Genomic DNA, 15,968 nt, shown 5'->3' with positions numbered 1-15,968 from the left:
GTGACTCGCTGAACTCTCCATAACTTTTTAAAGTATGAGCCTCCAAGGACCCCTGGACGGGGGAGCACTGGTTACATTACAGCACAGCACCTGTGCCTTGGCCTGTGGACGAGTTGGGTGTGGCCATGGCTCCCACGGATCCATTCTAGCAGCAGGGGAGGAAGGTTTTTTACTATCTTGACCCAGTTGCCACACCGTCCAGCTCTCTTTACACCCTTGTCTGTGGAAAGAAAGCCAGTCACTCGTAGTGATCAATCTGAAGGGCGAGAGAAGGCCTGTTCTTATCTACAGGTCTGTCAGGAGGATTTTCTTACCCAGCAGTTGCTCAGTTGAGTCTTTTGGCCCTGAGGCAGCCAGATCTCTCTGCTTCCCACTGAAAAAGAGAATGGAAGAAGAGGTGGCTCATCTGTTCATGGGTAAATAAATGTTGATTGTAGTTATTGTCTGAATGTGTGTTGAGCAAAATATTTGGCATTTACTCTCCATCCCAAGTTGGATGAAGGGGAAAAAGCCATCAGGACAGAACTTACTGGGACAACTGGCATCCCATTTTAAAGATAGTTAGCAAAACAGGGATGGAAAGGAAACAGAAGCCCAGAAATAATCTAGTTTGGGAAACCCACGAAAGGGGGGGATTTCAAGTATATGCCAATTTTGGTATTACTTGTGTACATATGTCCAACTAGTTGGGTTCTTTCCTGGCGGGTTAGTCTGGAAATGCAATTTGCCTCTATTTTTATGCATCTTTAAAATTGCAAGTCAGTCCTTCATCTCCCGGTCCTAACCCTCCCAGTGAGAAGACCTGGTAGGAGTAAAAGACACAGCATTGCTTTGCCTCTCTTATCATTTGGAATTTGAGTCTTAAATGAGGGAAACTTCTAGGGAACTTTCCATACTAATAACAGAAGATGAGTCAAATGTTTTGAAAAAGATGTAAAATCATCATATATGTCAAGAGTTACTGACTCACTTAAATTGCAGGGTTGGCACTGAAAAAAGTAGTACGTAGATCTGGGTGGGAATGTAGATTTCAGGACCATGAGGGACCGTCTTACACAGTTAGAATTGAGAAATGGCTGCTGTGCTCTTGTTATCTTTGAGGTTTAGGGGAGCTTTAGTCAATGTTGGATAAGTGTTGTGGCGTCCTACACTCCACCCCTCCACCCCACCTGCCCAACACACAATAAGACCCCAGAGAGTATAGCAAGGGGCATGAAGAGCGGGGGCTTAGCTTAGTAAGAAATTGGAGAGCTTGACTTCCTAGTACGTTAAAGTAACTGTTAGAGATTTAAAGCAGCCAGCCATCACACAGTGTAACAGAGGCCTTTGCAGAATTCGCAGGTTACTGTTTAGACTCTGGTGTTAAACAGGGTCATGATTACCTGCATTGGACGCGTCCTTTCCTTAACTGCAGAATCTCTAAAACCTGGCAGATCAGGAAAACCCCCGGTTTAGTAACAAAGCAGGTTCTCAGACCCACTCCAGACCAGGAGAGGCTCTGAAAATCTGAATTTTGAGCACATGCTCTTGGTGATGCTTTATATCAGGTGCGTTTGGGAAACTGGGCGAGTGTCGGTGGAGACCAGCCCTAAGCACGGGGGCTGGAAACTCCTTCCTTTAGGTCTGTTACAGAATCTTATGCTGTTTCTTGGCTACACTGAGCACTTAAAAAAAAAAAAAAAAAAAAAAAAAAAGAGTGCTTTAAGAGGATGAGGCCTCTTTAATTTTCCAAAAGGCTTGGGTTCAATTGTATGTTCATAAGTGAAAGAAGTAGCACACTCTTGTAGTTATTCTAGAGAGAGGTAGGATAGCAGAGCCCTGGCCTGGAGTTTGCACTTGAGGTCTGTTTTGCATTCTGTGTGGCTGTGTGGTTTGGGCCACTCCTAGGACTTCGGTGAGCCTCTGTCAACCTAGATTCCCCATCTGGAAAATGGGGATAAGCACACTGACCAGAGCGTTTTGAAGAGGGTAAAGAGTGTCAGTAAAGTAAGGGCTCTTTGTAAACAGTGAAGGGCTCGGCCAGTGCTTAATTTTATTTTTTCAGAAATACCGTGTTTCCCCAAAAATAAGACCTAGCCGGACAATCAGCTCTAATGCGTCTTTAGGAGCAATAATTAATATAAGACCCAATATTATATTATGTTATATTATATTAGACCCGGTCTTACATTATATAAGACCGGAGCTTATATCATAGTAAAATAAGACCTAGTCTTATATTAATTTTTGCTCCAAAAGATGCATTAGAGCTGATTTTCCGGCTAGGTCTTATTTTCGGGGAAACAAGGTAGTACTAATTATTAAGTTCTTGTTAAAAATAAATTTGAAAAGGTGCATGGTCTGTAGAGCCCAGGTAGAGTATTTTGACCACCTGTTTCTTGCTGCAGCTTATTTTGTAGTTTTCCACCCTCATTTCCCCCTTATACAGGATTAAAGATTCAAATGTCAGGGCAGGCAGTGGTCTACTAGTTTGTAGGGATTTTATAAATGAGGAGACTCAAGTAGAGTGTCGAAGTTGTTCCTGTGACTTCTTACTCCCTAGTGAAAATCCGTGACAATACACATGGGTAGTCACATGTGCTGTTACTGCCTGGACTGCAGTGACCTCTGAAATGCCACCCCAAACTGGGGGTGGCCGGCTTGTGAGTGAAGTTTTGTTAGAGGTGTTTTAAGCATACATTGAAAAGCTGTTGCTAGGTTTTTGAGATGATTTTCTAATTCTCCTGCCCTCTGTGTCAAACAATGTAAACAGGCCCCCATTTTTTCATCTTGTGTGTATTGTGGGATATACCTGTGGTGCTAGGGGTTAACTTTTCCCTTTCCAGACAGTGCTCTTCTGATGGCTGTTCAAGTGGTTTTTGTTTTATTTTGTTTTTAAAGGGGATTACATGTAAACGTATAACGTAACCGTATGTTTTTATCACTAGCTTTGTTTGGTAAAGTAGAGAGAATGTTTTCCCTCAGGTGTCGAAGTGGAGGCCTAGAAAGCTGACAGGAAGACAAAGTAAAGCTCGAGTTTTTAAAGCTTCGTGTTTCTCTTATTTATTTATAGCATTAAAATAGCATAAGCGAGGTCTTTGGAGGAAATGACACTCAATAACCAGCCGCTCTGCTCCGTATGAGCAGAGACGGCATACGTGAGGGGGGCAGCACGTAGAGCATTGAGAGAGGAGCACCTCCAGATGGCACGGGGACAGCAGACAGGGGAACCCTCGAGGCAGGGGTCAGGTGGGGTCAGGCGGGCACAGAGGCTGCAGCGAGATGCAGGCCCGGGAGGCCAAGGTGTACGGAGACATCTTGAAAAGAAGGACGTCCTTTAGGGCGCGCCTGTCCCGTGGACCTTTTTGTGATGAAATGTTCCATTCTGTGCAATGCAGTGGGGCAGCCACTAGCCATGGGTGGCTATGCAGTGCTTGAAATGTGACTAGTGTGGCTGAACTCTGGATTTTAGTTAAATTTAAATGTAAGTGGCCCCAGTGGCTTGCGGCCACGCTTTGCACAGGGCAGGTAGAGCTTCGGGAAGATGATTTCATGGTGGTATGTCAAGTAGATCTGGAGAGGGACACTCATAGACTGCTATCCCTCTGCCCTGCAGGAGGCAAGTGACACCTTCCTCCTGTGGCCCTTCCCATCTGGTGTTCCCAGAGACGGGTCATGAACTCACTCCCTGCCTCCCTACTTTGGGCCTCAGGGGCTGGCCCTTGCCTCTGTGATGGCACTCACACCTGCGACTTGACTCTCTGGGGCCAGCAGCTTCTCCAGGGCTGGGCCGGGCCACCCTCAGCACCGTGTTCGTGTCCGTTTCCCTATCTCTCCTTGGCTCAGGGACTCTGGGGCTTTCTCACTGGTCTTTAGGGATTGTGTTTTGCTTTGGCTTTTGGACAAAGTTCTCTGTCATAGGAGAAGCTCCTTGCTGGTATCTGCCTGTACTTTGAAGTGAATGCAGATGTGGATGAGGTTTGAGAATTCCCTCACATCCCCTTGAAAGGAGGAGAGGGGAGGGGAGGAGAAGGAAGGGGGCGGGGAGTATCCTGAATGCTGAAACCCAGAGAAATGGGATGACATGACAAGGCTAGGGTGGGCTTGTGTCAAAATGCCACATCCTAAATGTTTTTTTTTTAATTTTTATGTATTTTAAAAAAAATTTTTATTATATAATATATACAAACTTGGACACCATTTGTTAAGGGGAGCATAGATTTGAGATAAAAGATGGGTCCAGTCAACTTGGTTATAAGTAAAATCACTTAAAAGTATTTTCAAGTATATGAAGGCAGCTTTTGTTTTGTTTGTATACATGAAGGCCCAGCCCAGGGTCCTACACGTCTTTGTCAGTCAGTTTGCTATGTGCTGAATGAATAATGCACTACGTGGAAATTCTGCCTCCCTCCTCCCTTCCCAGGGTTTTAACACTTACTGTCATTTGACTTGAATTAACACGCCCAATGTGATAACATTTACTCAGATTAAAGAAAGATTTTTCCCCTAAATGTATATCTTTATATAAAAACTTATGAAGAGTTTTCAAATATGATTATGAACTCCTGCCACTGAATCTCTAAAAGCTCTTTTTTTACAAAACCACATCTTTAACATCATAAAATGTAGCAATCGTTTTCAGGCTCCAAAAAAATTAAGTAGACATTCATACTTCCCTAGGTTTTAATTTTTTAATAAAATCCTTATTATATTCTGGCGGCCTTCTGTTTATAGGCACTCGTCTCTGGTCTTTGATTATTTTTGTGGAGGTAGCAATTCAGTCTAGCAGACTTTTAGTTTAGCAGTTTTTAGCTACCTAAACAGGCGGCTCGGCTGAAAAGATTCAAAGGTGAATGAGACCTTCGTCTCTGAACTTGTGCACAGAATTCTTTATGAAGAAGGAGGTGAATCGATAGAGCAGTGGAATACGTCTCCTGATGTGGCTTTTAGGAGCAGGGAGACCTGCCACTGTGTAGCCGGGAGGTGGCTGAAGCACTGAAATCGCAGAATGTGCTGTGATTCTCTGAGACGCCAGTGCTCTGGGCTACCTTTCAGCCGGTTTGATGGAAGAACCTGCCATCTTCACTGTTACAGGCACAATCAAACCATACAGAGGAATTGGTATTGAGATACGCATTTAAACTGTGGGTTCTTTTTCCAGGCAACATTGCAAGACAGTAGGCAATAGATTTTTTTCCTCCCTTCTCCTAGCAGTGGAAGAGATCGTTATATACTTGGCTGTAACTACACAGATTGAGGGTGAGAGTGGAATTTATAAAATGCAGTTTGAAAAAGAGCAAATATGCAGTGGTGTTATTACCAAAGAAAGACTAGGATGAATTAAGCTCATCGCGGGTAATGGTTACTGCAATTTGTTTTTTCCCTTTTGCTAGAAGTCAGAATAATCACTTCGTTCCCTGTTTGGCACTGAGTCAGGCTGTTGTCACAGTCAGATTTGTCTCAGCTTCTGAAGCAGCCCACGAGAAAACCTTCATCTGAGGGCATTGGGCAATCATTCACCAGGCACCTCCAACACGAGAGCCCCACCTTTAGACGGGTGTACCTGCTTAAGGCTTGGTTGGTATTGCCCTGTGCAGTTGCTATGAAACTTCCAGGACGGTACCATTCCTCCTTGCCTCTGGGGTAGGGCAGGGGTGGGGAGAAGAATCTGGAGGCAGAGAGCTTGCTTGAGGTCCTGCACCTGCCTGTCCGCCTCCCCTCTGAATCCACAGCATCTGGCAGGGTCACCCCATAGCTGGGCGGGGCATTCCCCTTCCGACAGGTGCTTTGCCCTGCCCCACCCCTCCTCCCAGCTCAGGAGAGCCACCCCTTCCGGTAGTCCTGGACGATGCAGGGCCAATGGCCCTGGGTACACCTTCCACTCCAGCTGAGCCAGGGTATGACCTCAGCCCCTGCCAGGGCCTAGTGTGGCCCCTGGGGCTCGAGCCCCAATGGCTCCTCCAGGCAGGCAGCCAGGAGCTCCCTCAAGGACAGCCCTTTAGGGCAATGTTTTGGCTTTGGGGTGACTTTAGCAATGTCCCTGAGAGACGAGGGAAGGGAAGAAGAATGTTTTGAGTACGACGGCCACGATGAAAAGCGGAAGCCCACCAGTGAGCAGCGTGAAACTCTGGACCTCGTGGAAGAGGGTAATTCTGTCCTTTGCTCAAATCTGATCCTTTCCCTGTTAATGTCTAGATAGGCCTGGCAGTTCTACTGCTCTCACAGTACTCTTTTCTTATTGAGGTGTAACGTCAGACACACAGATCTTACGTGGTAAGTGGCTTCCTGACATTCATGTGAAGCCACTACGAGGGACACACATTTCTAGCACCCGGTGAAGTCCCCTCATGCCCGTCTAGTTTACACCTCCCTCCTGGGAGACCATGGTCCTGACTTGGGTCACCTGAGATTTGTTTTGCCCGTTCTTCATCTGTGTAAATGGAATCAAACAGTGTGTATTATCTTGTCGGGCTTCTGTGGCTTAACTAAGGTCTTTGAAATTCATACGTGTTGTTGCAAATATCAGTCGTTGTCTTTTTGTTTTCCTTTGTGGCATTCTAGCACTCCGTTTTAAGAGTTTTAATTGTTTTCTTGTGACTGAAGAAGTTTTGGTAAATTAATGGACAAGAGACTGAGTCATTATATATAAAACATGGCATTGTTTATTTTAAAACATTAGTAATCCGTGATTTGACGTAGGGATTTTTTTTTAACTTAGAAGTATTTCAAACAGAAAAGTACAAGGGCTGACATTGGAATCACCTGGGAGCCCACCACTGTGCTCTATCGGGGTGCTGCTTTTGGAGAAGAAGGCCTGGTGTTAAATAAAGATCTGCCCAAATGCTGGGTGTGAATTTCCTAGTTGAGCCTCTGGGGCTTTCACCCACAGCCCAGAGAAAGGGATTTTGAGGAGAGTGAAACAGGATATTTAAACAGTGACTGAAGGGATGGTCTCTAGGTCTTGACTAAAAGCAATCAGGATACCTTTTCAAAATTCTGCTCTGTGGTGGCCTATGTTCATGTCTCGGCATAACTTTTAAAATTATTTATAATTGGCCATATACAAAACATTTATGTCCTGAACATATTAACGCTTCACCAACAGGACAGTTCAATGCATTGAATTGGAGAAGGGGGTGGGGAACAGCCAGAAGAGAGAGCAAAGGGGCTCAATGCTGAGGTCTGGTACCCAGCCTGGCCTTTTCATGAAAGAGACTGTGGACGTGAAAGGAGAAAGGGGTGACAGCTGACGAGGACTGTGCATTTGTTGGGTTCCCAGAAATGCTCGAGAGAAGGCCGTGCATCTGCTGTTGTAGAACTAGGGCCAGCCCAGATGTCACTGCATTTGCTTGTGTCCGTGACACTGTGCTACCCACCATGCAGCCTGTGTACCTGCCTGACCTGAGAGCTTGTTAGACATGCAGACTCTCAGGCCCCACCCCGGACCCACTGAGTCAGAATCTGCATTTTAACAAGATCCTAAGGGGATTCTTGTGCACATGAAAGTATGAGATGAGTTGCTGCCTTAAAGGATAGCAAAAGGGTTTTAAAAACCAATCATTGACACTTTGCTTCTAAATTCAAGGCTATGCCAGGTTCTGGAACAGTGTCATGTAGCCTAATCAAGAGAAGAAAAAAAATTGTATTGCCCATATTTCATATAGATATATTTTTGTATGTCTATATATGTTTCACTTTTTTAAAAACATAATGATAGCCAATGTTTATTGTGCACTTACTATGTGCCAGGCACCATTCTAAGTACTACTTTATGTGGATTTGTGCATTTACTCCTTCAGTAAACCACATGAGGTTAAGTACTGTTATCATTTTCATTTCATAGGTTTAGAGGAAACTTAAGTTAAAAACTCATCTGAAGTCACAGCTAGGTAGTGGTTTCAACCTGAGTAGAATGGCTCAAGGGGTCTCTGCTCTTAAATACTTTGCTAGAAGTTCTCAACGTGGGGTCCCCATCCCGGTGCTCCACACCTCCCAGGAACGTGTTAGGAAAGCAGTCTTGAGCCCCTCCCCACACCTGCAGTCAAACACTCTGGGGCGGGGCCCTCTGGCTGATACCAGACCAGTGCACACTGTTCTGTGTTGGCCCACATGGCATAGACGCCAGGGTCTCTGTGATCACATTGGACAGGGGGACACTGCTCTGTATTTGCCGTCTTGTGACAGACTTACATTCTCTTCCTTCCCTCTTGTTTGTTCCCATCCCATTTTGTTCCTTTCTCCAATAAAATATTGTTCGCTGTCCTACAGGTGAAGTGTTAACAATATTTCCAGGACGGTAACCTCAAAAGAAAGGAACTTTATTGCCAACGTGCTTCATTTTCTTTGTAAAGTAAAATTCACAAGGTTTGCTCCCGGCCTGAACGAAGGAAATCTCTGGCATAGATCAGGAAGACAGAGGTTTGGTTTGGTTTCTGTGGCCAGTTTAGCTGGAAACCTGTATCCAGAGCAACCTGTTTTCCTCCGACACTATTACCCCACGCTTGTCTTAACTTAGTGAGAAACAAGTCCCACGCGGGAGAGAAATGCTCTGCGAATAGTGAAAATGTGTGCAGGATGTGGGCATAATTGTGTGCCCTGGATTCTAAGGTGGTTTTCTACGCTAACTGGCTTCAAAGAGGTGCTTTTGGTTGAAAGCCAAAGGACAAAGTTAGTATTTGATAGTTGTGGATACGGGAGACACCTGTTCTCTTCCAGTCACCTTGTGGGGGTGATAGGCACTTCTTAATGTCACCCATTTAAGCTTCAGAACAGCCTTGAGGTCAGTGCATTCACATTTGCAGTCACAGCAGCCGAGGCTCAGACAGGTGGTCGCTGTCCTGACCCCCACAGCTGTACCTACAGATCAGGGCCCTCACTCTGCCTTAGGGGTCTGCCTTCCACGACACCCAGGCTGTAAGCTAATCGAGTCCCTTTCCTCGACTTATCTCATTGAATTTTAAGGGGGAGAAAATACCCGGCTTGCAGGTGCAGAAACAGAATTGACTTCAAGCAATGCCGAGTGGCATTAGTGGAGAAGACTATGCTTGTTTTCCCCTGGCCCCTGTGCCCTGGGGGAGGTCAGGGGTTGGGGCAGTCGCAGGGCTGCTGGGCGTGAAGTTGTAGGTCACGTCTCTCGTGTCCAAGCAGCTCCACTGGCACCAGGAAAACACTGGTAAAGAGAGTGAAGTTTTGTTGTCAGGTCCTTGTGGTTTGTTGCATGGCAGAGTACCACGCTTTCTTAAGGAAATGCCTAAGAAAAGCCTGACTTGGTTATTTTTTCTCACCTGGATGCTTCTGAGGCTATTACCCAATGGCAAGATCAGTCATTCAGCTCCTGGCAGGATTCAAAAAGAGCACATGGGATGGTCTGGGGTTTCCTGAGTGCTCTGATCTGCAGGTGTAGGTGTTCTGAGCACATGCGCTGCTGGAGAGACGGCATCCGGTCCTTAGAAGTGGCTACAAACAGGCAGCAGCAGTGGCAGCACAATGGGTAGTTTTCAGGTGTTGAGCACTAGCCAGAACTTAGCATCAGGAGAAGCAGAGATGAAAGAAACACCACTTGGCAATGGCAACCCAGACCCTGAAGGGGCCAGCCCCGGGCCAGCCCCACGAGTCTCTGTCCGCAGCTGCACCCTGCTGGGCCGTCCGAGGTCCCCACTTGGTTCCAAGGCCAAGCATAGGAAGCAGCACACATACAGCACATTCGTCCAGTTTAAAGGGAGGCCCTGGGCTGCAGGCGGAGGGCTGGGCTGCGTCCCAGAGGTGGTTGTGATGCCACCAGCCACTGTGGAGTGGGACCTTCCCCCCCAGAGAAGGAGCCATCGGGCTGGGCTCTGGGGTTTGTGTTGACAGTGTGGCCAGTGGCACGTGCAGGTGCCTGTAGGACTCTCCTTCCTGTAGGGTTGTGGATGAGGAAGGAGGTGACCCCGCTTATGGGTACTGCCCTCAGCACAGTTTCAAAGGTCTCTGCTAATGGTATTTATTACCTGGCTCCAGCCTGGGGTTTCGTTGTTAGTATCCATGGCTACCCATGCAAGCCTCCAGTGATGTCAGGTGCTCAGGGCGGTTCCCCTACTGGGGAGCTGGTACCAGCGTCACCCCAGGGCTGGCCATGGGCAGAGCTCACCCGTGGTTTGTGTATTTTGGGTCTCCTTGGTGCTCTGCCCACTTCTGGCGCCTGTCCCCTGACGCCCTGCCATTCTCAGCCTTCTTGTCTCTGAGCTCCCCGACAGCACCTCTCACCTGGCCCTTCCTGTTTGCTCCTCTGAATTATGCTAATTTATGCTTGTGTCTTACCTTCTGAACTAGGCCAGGATTCATTTATTAACTGAGGGTAGGATTCATTTATTTACTCGGCAGTTAAGAGCATTAACTTGGGGGGTAAAACAGATCAGGCCCTTCCATGAAAGTTTTGTGACCTTGGGCACTTAATTCATGTCTAAAAGGTGGACACTGGTAATGCTTGCCTCATAGGATGAATGTAAACACTAAAGGAGATGGTAGACATCCAGCACTTAGCAGAGTGCCAGGCACAGAATGACCGGTCAAAAATGAGCCATTTGATTGTCACCCACTAGACCCTCATTAAATATCCTGGCGATGAATGGCCACTGTTCGTCAATACCGAATGTTCCAGTCTAGGGTGGAGTGGATGATTATGGCTTCCAACAGACCAGGTTAAGTCCATGGTGATGTCCCACCTGACCTTGGACAAGCCACTTGACCTTTAAATGGGGAGCCTATTTGTGTCATGGGGTTGTTCTGGGTTACAAGGGAAATACTATTTCTAGAATGCCCAGGGTAGCAGTTGGCATGTTGTAGATACTCGGTAGTCATTTCATTCCTTCTTCCCTGCCCCTTTAATAACTTGCTTTGGTGCCCTGCTCAGCCTATCTTGGCAAGCGGAAGTGAGCCAGTAAAATAGTCACACTACCATTTGAATTAATGATACGGAGGTGCAGTAAAATGTGGCCAGAGCGGTACTGTCAGGCCTCTGGCCTTGGTGTGTGACATCTCTCTCCCGCCTCCCAGGGCACAGGCCCAGACTGCTCTTCGTAGCAGGCTGACCTCTGCCACCGTGCCATCCCAGAGGCTGCCGTGATAAACCAGCATCTCTCACCGGAGAGGACGGGAGCCGCAGGCTGCCCTTTCGCTTCCGGTTTAAGACCACAGCTGCTTATGAGTGGATGCCTTTCTTGTTAATGCAGCTTCTTTCTAGCAACTTGGTATCATCAATGTCATTTCTTGGTATCACATTGGACTTGAGCTTGCCCCTTTCCAGATGGCTTCTTTTTTTCTCAGGATTCTCCGGGGCACTTGCTTGTCTTGGGATGATAAGATACACACGCGGGCTTTTATGTGTGTACCCCTCTCTGGGGTGTTGGTTAGAATGAGCCTTTACTTGCAAAGGCTGGTCCGGAAGTACAACAAAAATCTTCCATTTTTTTGAGCATCAACTATGTGCTGGGCCCAAAAGAAGACTCCGCTGCCTTCACGTGGCTTAATCCACCCAGGTGGGAAGGGACATGGGACATTTGTAAAAATTAGGTTCGTGGTGGCTGTTGCCATTTTTGGTGGTCCCTCACCCTGTTCCTGTACCCACTTCAAAGCTGCGTCAAAATAGTTACGTTTTGTTTGTTTCTTAAACCAAATAATGTGTGTCTTACGGGTCTTAGTAGTGAATACGCTTGGGCTACTGATACATGCTATGACGTGGCTGACCCTTAAAAACTTCATGCTCCGACGCCAGACACAGATGACCATATATTGTATGGTTCTACTCCTATAAAGTGTCCAGTATGGGCAAATTAGAGAGAGTCTAAGTTGTTTTGTAGATATTGAAGGGCAACAGCTAAGTGAGGGACTTGGCTGAACCTCCGAAAGTGGCCCTAACTTGGGAGAAGGGTAGGGCACTGTCATGCTTGGAAAGAGAATTCAAAGTCAAACTCTTCCTAAAAACAGGAGAGCGTCGGCCCTTGGTTTGATTGGATGTATCACGAAATTGTTCTGCCATCTGAGCAAATTTGAATGACAGTTATCTGATTAAAAATAATCTAGTCACGTGGGGCAGACTAGTATCTGTATGTGTGTGTCGTAAGTGCTGCTTCTTAAATGGGTGCTTTGCTCTTCCTAAATTAGTTTGCTGTCTGAGAACTCCATTGTGCTCTGCGGAAGGCTCTGTCCGGGGTGAGATAACAAAAGAATGCTTTTACATTGTCGTGCAATGGGGACGTGGTTGGAATATGGTGTATGTCGTTCAGGGGTGCTTGTTTATACGTTATTTGGTAACTTAAAATATTGAGGCATAATTTACGTACCATCAAATTCACCCATTTTAAGTGGACATTTTAATGATCTTTAGAAAATTCACTGAGTTGTGCAATCATCATCATAATTTTGTTTTAGAACATTTGTAACCCCCACCCCTCATACTGTTTACAGCCAATTCCATTCCCACCCCCAGTCCCAGGTAACCACGGGATGTCTGTCTCTCTAATTTGCTTACATTGGATACTTTACATGAATGGAATCCAACAATATGTGGTCTTTTGTGTCTGGCTTCTGAGCATAAGGTTTTTGAGGTTCAGCCATGTAGCATGTATCAATCAATACTTCATTCCTTTTATGGCTGAGTAACAGGGTGGACACATGTTTTTATTTCTCTTGGGTAGACACCTAGGAGACTCTTAAATCTTTGTGACCTTCGGTGAGTCATCCAGCCTCTCAGAGCCTGAGTTTCCCTGCCCGCATTGTGTCTAGCCGAGATAAGTGGGGGTTGCGACTGTGCAGTGAGGTCAAAACCCCCATTTGATGAAGATGTCCCCCTCAAAAGTGCTTTGCCAATTCAGCCCCGTCTAGATAGATGACTGCCTGATGGCTTCCAAGGGAAGGCAGACTGGGAGAGGCAGAGTTTTTACAGTAGTAGACAGAAGACCTGAGAGACGTGGCTAAGGTGTCAGCTCCGTGGAGGTGCTGTCTTCCTGCTGGGCCATGGGGAGGAGCAGGAACTCCCCAGATGGAGAAGAGGGAGAAAGCGCCTACAGAAGGAAATAGCAGACGCACACACAGTGCCAGGCCTGACATCTGAGAGTGACAGCACTAGGTGTGGACGCGCTGTGGTGGAAAATGGGCACGGCTGGCAGGTGAGGAGGCGAGAAGGGTACGCTGGGGTCAGGTAAGGACGGTTCCTCTGTCTTATGTGTTGAGGCTGCCGCTTGTAGCAGTGGCGGAGCTGGTGAGGGTTTTTAAGAAGAGCATTGCCATATGAAATTCAAAAGCATGGAGACAAAGCTTTAAAGGATGTCTATTTTGTAATGCCTGGAAACTTGGCATCAGTGGTGACTCATTTAGAATTTTATGGGAAGCTTTTCAGCTGTGGCTCTTAGGGTCTGAACCTCCCCGCCCCTGTGCACAAGGCAGGCAGTGTTCATTAGGTCTACTTCCTGCAGGATCAAGGGCCAAATGTAGGGAAGCTTTTTCAGCTAACAACTGCTGCTACTGGTCAAAGCGAGAGAGGGATAATCCACTGATTTCGTGGAGCGTTCCTTTCTCTGACACATAAGTACCAGCTCCTGTCTCTACTGGAATTTCTAGGGGGTAGATGTTTATTTTGAAAGTGTATTCGATATGCCTATAGTTTTTGTAATAAAAATTACAGAAAATGAAATTTACCTTTAAAAGACTGATGTAAGGTACAGAAGATAGGAGAAATTATTGGGATGGGGAGAGTGGAGGTCGGGTTCTAAAAAAAGTTGAAAAGCAATGTCCTAATTAATTAAAGAAATGACCTATAAGTAACACAGAGCCAAAACAACCCAAAATGCAAGTATATTGGGCAGTCATGAATATCTTCTCGCCATTCATGTTTTGGCTAATTGGTCTTTGAGTTATAAGGAAACAATGTCCTCCTGAGGGTTTGGGATATTTATAAATATAAATACACATACACATTTACATATGTTTTTGTATACATACATTTATGTATATACACACTCACAAATATATATATACACACACACACACACGTTTGTGGGTAAAATATTCATCCATTCATTCATTTCCTCCAAAGATATGTGAAACTGACTCAGGAGAAATGTTATCAAATTAGGTTAAGAAGTGATGAGAGCTAATTGTTCTAACAACTTTTCACCAAAATACAGTACGTGACTGAGAAGTGAGGTCTGCTAATGGTAGTTTCTTGGAGAAGACTGATGAGACCTGTCGCACGAACTCAGAAAAAGTCAGGAGTCTTAGGCTAAAAATGAATGATAATGATTTATTCAAGGGTCCTAGGGTCTGCACACCAGAAACACACAACTAGGCAATACCCAGCGTGTTCCGAAGAAGGAAAACAAAAAGTAAGAGTTCTTACAATAAAAAGTACATTCTTGAGAAGAATCAGTCCGGCCTTCTTAGCTTCTGGATTGGTCCAAGATGGTCATCCTTTAGGTGACCTGTGGTCTGGATACTGAATACTTGAATATTCTTTCTTTAGTCCTTCAGAGAGTAACCAGAGGGTTATCTGGAGGTTTGATGTATATACAAGCTTTGACACAGGACTGGAAAGTTCCACAGTTTAAGTTCCCGGGCTGGTCAAAACAAGAAGAGAAGCATGTCTTCAAAGCTTCAACTTACTTGATTTTAGTAATTTAGCAACTTGAATGCTGTGACTGTATTTCTTCACTCTGTTCCTCAGGCCAAAATGTCAAGGGGCCTTATCAAGCCTGTTAATGTGATGAGAAGATGCAGGTTCTTAGGGAGAGCTGTGCTGGCACCTCCTTGCCTCCACGCATCCAGTCAGGCCTCATGGGTTCCGCCTCTGACTTTCCCGCTCCAGCTACCTGAACTCTGCAGCAGCTGCTGCCTGAGGGCTCATTCTGATGCCCCTGTCTAATCTGATGTCTGACCCCCTCACACCTCATCTCCCATTGTTTTCCTTCCTGTGGGGGTTTCTCTCAGACCTCAATTCCAGTCACCTCTGAGCTTCCCACTGGCCGAACTCTTTTCTGTTCAGGGCCTGCACACCATAGATACTTCAGATTTTGTAGCTGGCATTTCGTGTCTATGAACAGGAGCTGGAAAATGGATGCCAGCATTTATACCCAAAATTGTTTGGGGCATGGTGTAATTTGAATAAAAGTTGCATTACTGATTTTCAGATGAAGGACCCCCTACCCTGACCCCAGGAGCTGTGACGGCCAATCACAGTTCTCCCTTTCCCTGGTCAGCCAGCCCAGGACCACTCGTGATTCCACCTGCCATCCCAAGAGTAAGCCCTTGATTCTCTTCTCATCTCAGAGTGGATTCTTTCGAACCAAGATTTAGCACCTTCAGCCTGGACAAGGCGTTCCTTCCAGGGGCCTCCTGCTGCTGTGGTGTGGATAGCTCTCTGCCTGGCATGTTACTCCACGGTGACCTCAGTGGCTGTCCCCTGCCGGTGATTGCGCCGGGGCAGCCCATCTTGTTTCTGACCTTCCCGGTGTCACGTGTCTGTCTCGCAGAGGGACACTAGGCCCAGGAAATGACATGCTCTTGGTCCCTTTATCCCAGCCAGAAGCCCAGATCCTATACTTTTTGATTCACTTCCCACCCTGTCTTACCTCTTAACTATCTCAAGAAAAGAGATCCCTTCTCTCCGATCCCCAGTGTCACTCAGGAGAACATTGGAGTCTTTCAACAGCCTTGACGTTGGTCACCCATACCCCTAATTCACTGCGGCCAGGATGTTTTCTGAAATACAACTCTCATATGGATGCTCCCCTTTGAAAAATCCTCCAGGGACTTCCCACTGCCCCATGATAAAAGTCCAAACTCCTTAAAGGGGGCTGGCCAGGCCTCCTAGAGCCTGGGCCAGGGGTGCCCTGACAGACACGTGGGCTACCTGTTTTCTCTGCGCCCCGGGGGGGTGGATCTCCTGTCTTGTTCAGCAGAGAGCCTGGTGCGTGGTGACAAATGGTGTTTGGTGTTAGTTGGATACTGCTAGATGTGTG

General features: G+C 46.4%; 1 protein-coding gene across 11 annotated transcripts in view; it reads left to right on the top strand.

Annotated features, from left to right (window-relative positions):
• Positions 1–15,968, top strand: part of TRAK1 (trafficking kinesin protein 1) — a 110,983-nt gene that overhangs the window by 48,579 nt on the left and 46,436 nt on the right. For 2 of the 11 annotated variants that reach the window (XM_033132081.1, XM_033132089.1), the window contains exon 1: positions 5,821–6,125. The exons of the other annotated variants lie outside the window; for them this stretch is intronic. In XM_033132081.1, coding sequence (XP_032987972.1) covers positions 6,014–6,125 — 112 coding nt within the window. In that variant the 5' untranslated portion in view covers positions 5,821–6,013. Of the gene's footprint in view, positions 1–5,820; positions 6,126–15,968 lie in introns of those variants that run through there. 11 annotated transcript variants of the gene reach the window in all.

This window comes from Rhinolophus ferrumequinum, chromosome 17, assembly GCF_004115265.2.
Source record: "Rhinolophus ferrumequinum isolate MPI-CBG mRhiFer1 chromosome 17, mRhiFer1_v1.p, whole genome shotgun sequence".
Taxonomy (NCBI): Eukaryota; Metazoa; Chordata; class Mammalia; order Chiroptera; family Rhinolophidae; genus Rhinolophus; species Rhinolophus ferrumequinum.
The sequence above is the reverse complement of the archived record's forward strand: the minus strand, read 5'-3'. Positions and strand labels throughout refer to the sequence as shown.